Here is an 8,131-nt window from a genome sequence, read left to right on the forward strand (position 1 = left end):
CACCTCAGGCGAGGGGCAAAATTGAGAAGATGGGGCTTTCATGAAGCCGGTACGGAAATTGAACCCGTGCTGTTGGCATCACTAACCAGCTGTCCAGCCAACTGAACTCACCCATATGTTACAGGGAGTGGGTACATTACCAAATTTATTTACATCTCCAGGTGAGTGTGCATAATGAGAGTTTGTGTGCGCCTCACAGGGTTTGTACATTGTACGTTGTGAGTACAATAACAAAGAACAACACAGCACGGGAAACAGGCCCTTCGGCCCAACGAACCCGTGCTGCCATTTTAACATGGTGAATTCCCTCTTCCACCCATGACCCTTGTCTACGCTTATGGCACTCCACATTGGAAACCAGATTGAGGGGAGACTAATTTAGGGATAATTTGTTATACCAATCAGCCTAAGAGCACATCTTTGGGGTGTGGGAGGAAACCGGAGAACATAAGAAATAGGAGCAGGAGTAGGCCATCTAACCCTTCGAGCCTGCCCCGCCATTCAATAAGATCATGGCTGATCTGAAGTGGATCAGTTCCACTTTCCCGCTTTCTCCCCATAACCCTTAATTCCCTTGTCTATCAGAAACCTATCTACCCGTGACTTAAATATATTTAGCGAGGTAGCCTCCACCACTTCAACGGGCAGAGATTCACCACCCTTTGAGTGAAGAAGTTCCTCCTCAACTCTGATCTAAACTGCTCCCCCCCTACCCTTATCTTGTGGCTGTGCCCTCTGGCACCCGGAGAAAACCTACGCAAGCACGGGGAGAATGCGCAAACTCCCACAGGCACCGGCCCAAATCCATGTGTCTGCACAGCAAACGGTGATAGTCACTGAGCTGTCGGGTTGAGTTATGGGGAGTATATGGATCACGAGGTGTGTGGATTACCGGGAGTGCACGTTACTGGCAGCGTGTGTGTAATATTGCAGCGAATGAGCCGCAGCTGGACCCCCAGCTCGCACAGATTGGCTCGGACCTTTTGATCTGTAAGAGGGTTAAGCGGGACGTGGTGCGCACACTGCTGCCAGCTGGGTGGGCAAAATGTGATCTCTCGCGGCTCTGCCTCTGAAGAGTTGAGGAGCCTGACACTTTTGCAGCTGATTTCAGACCAAAAGAACTATCAATAGAAATAAAAAAAAAAGGCAATGAGTGGAGCTGTTGTCATGGCCACCAGCGCAGTGAGTGCTCGGTACTGGTCGACTGGGCTGTGCTCAGAGCTGGGCATTTCCTCATCTGTTCTTGTTGGGAGCCCCGCGCTCAACATGAGTCTGAAGCAGAAGTTAAAGCCAGTGAGTACCAAGCCTTTTGTCAGTGATATGGTTCCTGTGATGTGTGCTGACTATTCAGAACTTGGTGTATCGGCTTCAGACTGCATAAACACTTTGGGGGGGGGGGAAATTCTTTATTTGTAAACGTGAGGATTCTTGCTGATTGCTGCTCGATAGGCTGCTGCATTTCGGAGATCAAAGTGTTTTCCAGGAAATGCTGTGAGGATTTGACAGTGTAATTTAAGGTAGAATTTATCGTTGCTCTCCTCAAGTCAGATTTTCCCTACTGCTCCTATTTGGTCCTCCCCGGGATACAGTTCACAGCCATTAAGCACCCGACCCCTGTCCTCGTCCCACACACCCTCTGACATGCCTCGACAGGGAATTTTGGGCTATTCCACCAGCGGGGCCATCGCAGAGGTTCTTGATCCAGTGTAATCACCTTGGGCTGACTGGGTGAGGACTGGGAGTATAGACGTGAGACGTCCCGCAGTCCACCAAGACAGACGCTATTGCTTAAATCCCTTCTCCCCAAAATGTTGTGACTGGTTGTACACCCCTCCGGTCTGTCGTATCTGCAGCACACAAGGCAGCCAGGTCACTGTCCTGCCGACACGGATGTGATTAGTGTGGGTAAGATTAGGGTTATTTCCCAGCTTTACCTCTGTGCAGGTGTAACTGGGTGAAAGGGGGTAGTGTCAGCCAGCGTTGTCAGTCCCCTTCAGTGACTCTGCTGCGGCTCACTTCCGCCACTTAATACCTAGCTCACCTCAGCCACATATCAGATAACCCTGGGAATGGGCAGTGACAGATACATCAGCAGATTGTGTAATGTTTTTAAACATATCAGTCTATTTGTCTGTTTCTTTCTATCTCTGTCACTTTATTGCTTTGTCTCTTTATCTGAGTCTGTGACTTTCATCAGTTCTATCCTGTTCTGTCTTCCTCCCTCTCTCTATTACTTTCCACCTTTTGCTGTCTGCTCCTCTCTCTGTCTCCCCTTTCACTTTCGATCTCTCTCTACCTCCTTCTGTCTGGTGTTGATCTCTCAATATCTCTCTCCTGCGCTACTCTCTCTCATTCTGTCTCTCAACCTCCATCAGAGAATGCCAGTAAGCCTATTTTAGCCTTTCTTTCACATCTGAAGATTGGTTATTCTGTTCCTTTAGTGACCTGCTTCTTCACAGAAATGTGTGCGTGGAAGACTATTCACAATATCATTTGTGTTCAGGTTTTATTCTCTGTAATAGCTCTCTCTATTTCAGCATGCCATTGTCTAGTTACCAAAGTCTGTGCCCCGAGACGTATCTGTCTCCTGGACTGTTCTAAGTCTTATTGTCAGCTCCCCTTTGAGTCTGGAACTGGCAGAAAAATGGATATAGGTTTTGATTAAGCTCTTCACACTGCAATTACTCTTGGGAAATGGTTGAGGTTTGATGGTTTGTTTCAACTCGATATGTCACTTGTGAATGGGAACCAGCAGGAAGCTAGCTGGTGTGCCTCAGTGGAGCTCAGCACTGCATGTGTGATGCCTGAGCAGTCCAGGGCACCTGGAGCTTTTCTTGATTTCACCTTTCTGTGGAGGAGTATGTTACTGAGAAACAGTCTCTCAGCTTTGTCCCACAACAAGAGTTTTAGGAGCAGAGATTTTTTTTTAACGTCCATTCACAGAATTTGGGCACTGCTGTCTAAGCCAGCGTTTATTGCCCATCCCTACCCGCCCTTGAGGAGGCGGTGGTGAGCAGCCCCCTTTAACTGCTGCACTCCATGTGGTGTAGGTACACCCATAGTGCTGTTAGGGAGGGAGTTCCAGAATTTGGATCCAGTAAAGGAATGGCAACATATTTCCAAGTCAGGATGATGAGTGTCTTGGAAGAGAACTTGCACATGGTGGTGTTCCCCACATATTTGCTGTTCTTGTCCTTCTAAATAGTAATGGTCATAGATTTGGGAGGTGCTGCCTAAATAAGCCGCCTTGGTGAGTTGTCCTGTAGATGGGGTACACTGCTGCTCCTGTGTGTGAAGTGATTGAATGTTAATGAAAAACGTAGCAATCAAGTGCCCTGGATGGTGTCACGCTTCTCCAGTTTCGCTGGAGCTGCACTCATTCAGGCAAGTGGGGAATTCTAACACATTCCTGACTTGTAGACAGTGGACAGGATACAGGAGGTGAGCTACTCATTGAAGAGTATTCCATCACAACCCTTGACTTGTGCCTTGTGGATGCCAGGCAGATTTTGGGGAGACAGGAGGATATCCGTCCCAGGATAACTACACTCAGAATCCACTGCCCAGTGCGTAGCCTAAAGAAACGGGGAATGGGCACCCCCAACTTTGAGTTTAAAAGCAGCCGGTGCAAAGGTCGACAGGAACATGTTCAAGAGCAACGCATGAGACTGGAGCTGGGAGGCCAGGCTGATACTCCAGGAGGGAGTGCTGAGGGAGTGCTGCACTGTCAGAAGTGCCACTTTTCAGCTGTCATATTAACCTGAGATCATAGAATCCCTGCAGCTAAGGGGAAGGCCATTTGGCCCATCAAGTCTGCACCAACTTTCTGACAGTAAGGAAATTTTAACTCCAGGTTAAAATCTAACAGGTTTATTTGTGATCACGAGCTTTTGGAGCACTACTCTGGAGCAACACTCCAAAAACTCATGATTCCAAATAAACCTGCCGGATTTTAACCTGGTGTTGTGAGATTTCTCACTGCGTCCTCCCCAGTCCAATACCGGCAACTCCACAGCGTGACTTTCTGACAGAGCATCTTATCCAGGCCCCTCCACCCCCCCCCACCTTCCACCTATCCCCATAACCTCACACATTTACCCTACTAATCCCCTGAACCTACACATCATCGGACACAAAGGGACAATTTAGCGTGACCAATCCACCTAACCTGCACATTGGGAGCACCCAGAGGAAACCCACACAGACGCGTGGAGAATGTGCAGATTCCTTACAGTCACCCGAGGCTGGAATCGAACCCGGGTCTCTGGCGCTGCGAAGGCAGCAGCGCTGACCACTGTGCCACTGTTGCCTTCCTTTCACCTCAGTGTGATAGAGCCCTCAGCGCTATGCTGAAGAAGGTTAGAGGAACTGGGTTAATATTTATTCTGCAGTCACTATCACTCAATCAGATCATCTGGTCTATTATCTTGTGGGAATTTATCTGCGCAAATTCGTTTCAATATTTCCCTGTATTACCATCGAGACGACAATTCTCATTGGCTTTGGAGCATTTTGCAAATGAAAGTCTCCTGCTTAGGTGGAGATTTGGAGATTTGATCTTTGAGAAACCACGACACTCTCGCCTAGGAAAAACAGTTTGTTTCGTGCCTTGATCTGGGTGACACGTACCCAAATCCCTGACCAAAAAGAGACATTGGCAGATGCCCTGTAGTGTGGATGAGAGGTGGTGGTTTGAGGGGAGGGGGGAAGGGTTGCTGTTGGCAACATGTCTCATTCTGGACCTCCTGATAACAGTCCATTGTCCAGAGTGCAACTGGATGAGTCACTAAGGGCAGTGACTGAAGAGCTGGGATGGGGGAAAAGTGTGGTCAGTCATCCTTTTATGGCCATCAGAGAACAAGCTGCAGTAAACCGAGAAACATAAAAGGATTAAAAAACAATTTGCGAAAAGGAAAGGTTCATCTATCTCTCCGCAGGCGTTTCTAATTGGAGATTAATTATAGCTGGCTTGAGAGAGCACAATAAGGCGGCCAACGGGATCAATAAACCGCAAATTAGCATCACTCTTCCAACTAATTCAATGTAAGACTGTGTTTGTGGCTGCGTCCTCCAGCTGTGGCCCTTCAGAAGGAGCCAGTAAGGGAGCGTGTGTAAATGTTGTCTCAGAAGGAGCCAGTGAGGGAGCGTGTGTAAATGATACTTCAGACGGAGCCAGTGAGGGAGTGTGTGTAAATGTTGTCTCAGAAGGAGCCAGTGAGGGAGCGTGTGTAAATAATGCTTCAGAAGGAGCCAGTAAGGGAGCGTGTGTAAATGATGCTTCAGCAGGAGCCAGTGAGGGAGCGTGTGTAAATGATGCTTCAGAAGGAGCCAGTGAGGGAGCGTGTGTAAATGTTGTCTCAGAAGGAGCCAGTGAGGGAGCGTGTGTAAATAATGCTTCAGAAGGAGCCAGTAAGGGAGCGTGTGTAAATGCTGCTTGAGAAGGAGCCGGTGAGGGAGCGTGTGTAAATGCTGTTTCAGAAGGAGTCAGTGAGGGAGCGTGTGTAAATGTTGTCTCAGAAGGAGCCAGTGAGGGAGCTTGTGTAAATGATGCTTCAGAAGGGGCCAGTAAGGGAGTGTGTGTAAATGATGCTTCAGAAGGAGCCAGTAAGGGAGCGTGTGTAAATGATGCTTCAGAAGGAGCCAGTGAGGGAGCGTGTGTAAATGATGCTTGAGAAGGAGCCAGTGAGGGAGCGTGTGTAAATGATGTTTCAGAAGGAGCCAGTGAGGGAGCGTGTGTAAATGCTGCTTCAGACGGAGCCCGTGAGGGAGTGTGTGTAAATGATACTTCAGACGGAGCCAGTGAGGGAGCGTGTGTAAATGATGCTTCAGCAGGTGCCAGTGACGGAGCGTGTGTAAATGTTGTCTCAGAAGGAGCCAGTGAGGGAGCGTGTGTAAATGATGCTTCAGAAGGAGCCAGTGAGGGAGCGTGTGTAAATGTTGTCTCAGAAGGAGCCAGTGAGGGAGCGTGTGTAAATGATGCTTCAGAAGGAGCCAGTGAGGGAGCGTGTGTAAATGCTGCTTCAGAAGGAGCCGGTGAGGGAGCGTGTGTAAATGCTGCTTCAGAAGGAGCCAGTGAGGGAGCGTGTGTAAATGTTGTCTCAGAAGGAGCCAGTGAGGGAGCGTGTGTAAATGATGCTTCAGAAGGGGCCAGTAAGGGAGTGTGTGTAAATGATGCTTTAGAAGGAGCCAGTAAGGGAGCGTGTGTAAATGATGCTTCAGAAGGAGCCAGTGAGGGAGCGTGTGTAAATGATGCTTCAGAAGGAGCCAGTGAGGGAGCGTGTGTAAATGATGCTTCAGCAGGAGCCAGTGAGGGAGCGTGTGTAAATGATGCTTCAGAAGGAGCCAGTGAGGGAGCGAGTGTAAATGATGCTTCAGAAGGAGCCGGTGAGGGAGCGTGTGTAAATGCTGCTTCAGAAGGAGCCGGTGAGGGAGCGTGTGTAAATGCTGCTTCAGAAGGAGCCAGTAAGGGAGCGTGTGTAAATGCTGCTTCAGAAGGAGCCAGTAAGGGAGCGTGTGTAAATGCTGCTTCAGAAGGAGCCAGTAAGGGAGCGTGTGTAAATGATGCTTCAGAAGGAGCCAGTAAGGGAGCGTGTGTAAATGATGCTTCAGAAGGAGCCAGTAAGGGAGCGTGTGTAAATGATGCTTCAGAAGATGTGATGTGGAGATGCCGGCATTGGACTGGGGTAAACACATTAAGAAGTCTGACAACACCAGGTTTAAGTCCAACTGATTTATTTGACAGTAAACTCACAAGCTTTCGAGGGTTCGAAGAGGTAAACCTTGAAAGCTTGTGAGTTTACTATCAAATAAATCAGTTGGACTTAAACCTGGTGTTGTCAGACTTCTTACTGTGCTTCAGAAGGAGCCAGTGAGGGAGCGTGTGTAAATGCTGCTTCAGGAGAAGCCAGTGAGAATACACAGCATGTGTATTCTGGTTGGCGGTGGGTGACTAGTGGAGTGCCACAGGGATCAGTTCTGGGGCCTCAACTGTTTACCATTTATATAGATGATCTGGAGGAGGGGGCTGAGTGTAGGGTGATGAAATTTGCTGATGACACGAAGATGAGTGGAAAAGCAAATTGTGTGGAGGGTGTGGAAAGTCTGCAGAGAGATCTGGATAGGCTGAGCGAGTGGGCAGATGGAGTACAATGTTAGCAAGTGTGAGGTTATCCACTTTGGCAGAAATAATAGTAGTAGAGATTATTATTTAAAAGGTGAAAAGCTGCAGCATGCTACAGTGCAGAGGGACCTGGGAGTCCTTGTGCACGAATCACAAAAACCCAATCTGCAGGTACAGCAGGTGATCAAGAAGGCGAATGGAATGTTGGCCTTTATAGCGAGGGGGATAGAATATAAAAGCAGGGAGGTCTTGCTGCAACTGTACAGGGCACTGGTGAGGCCGCAGCTGGAGTACTGTGTGCAGTTTTGGTCGCCGCACTTGCGGAAGGATATATTGGCCTTGGAGGGAGTGCAGAGGAGGTTCACTAGGCTGATACCGGAGATAAGGGGGTTGGACTATGAAGAGAGATTAAATAGACTGGGTCTGTACTCGTTGGAGTTTAGAAGGATGAGGGGGGATCTTATAGAGACGTATAAGATAATGAAAGGGATGGATAGGGTAGAGGTAGAGAGATTCTTCCCTCTTAGAAAGGACAGCAGGACTAGAGGGCACAGCCTCAAGATAAAGGGGGGGGGCAGTTTAGATTGGAGTTGAGGAGGAACTTCACTCAAAGGGTGGTGAATCTCTGGAATTCTCTGCCCATTGAAGTGGTGGAGGCTACCTCGCTAAATATATTTAAGTCACAGGTAGAGGATTGAATATAAAAGTAGGGAGGTCTTGCTGCAGCTGTATAGGGCATTGGTGAGGCCGCAGCTGGAGTACTGTGTACAGTTTTGGGCGCCGCACCTGCGCAAGGATATTTTGGCCCTGGAGGGAGTGCAGAGGAGGTTTACTAGGCTGATACCGGAGTTGAGGGGATTGAGCTATGAGGAGAGGCTGAATAAACTGGGCTTGTACTCGTTAGAGTTTAGAAGAATGAGGGGAGATCTCATTGAGACGTATAAGATGATGAATGGGATGGATAGGATAGAGGTGGAGAGACTCTTCCCACTCAAAAAAGACAGTAGGACT

General features: G+C 48.6%; 1 protein-coding gene across 1 annotated transcript in view; it reads left to right on the plus strand.

Annotated features, from left to right (window-relative positions):
- Window positions 1–1,149: 1,149 nt before the first annotated feature.
- The window catches only part of LOC145340217 (voltage-gated inwardly rectifying potassium channel KCNH6-like), a gene marked incomplete at its 3' end in the record, with an annotated part of 54,987 nt that continues 48,005 nt past the window's right edge, over window positions 1,150–8,131 (plus strand). Inside the window, exon 1 of the mRNA XM_080184643.1 lies at window positions 1,150–1,293. Within this exon, the coding sequence (XP_080040769.1) occupies window positions 1,150–1,293 (144 nt within the window). The remainder of the gene's footprint in view (window positions 1,294–8,131) is intronic.

The sequence above is a fragment of the Carcharhinus amblyrhynchos genome, unplaced genomic scaffold, assembly GCF_965287045.1.
Source record: "Carcharhinus amblyrhynchos unplaced genomic scaffold, sCarAmb.v2.hapA scaffold_848, whole genome shotgun sequence".
NCBI classification, from domain to species: domain Eukaryota; kingdom Metazoa; phylum Chordata; class Chondrichthyes; order Carcharhiniformes; family Carcharhinidae; genus Carcharhinus; species Carcharhinus amblyrhynchos.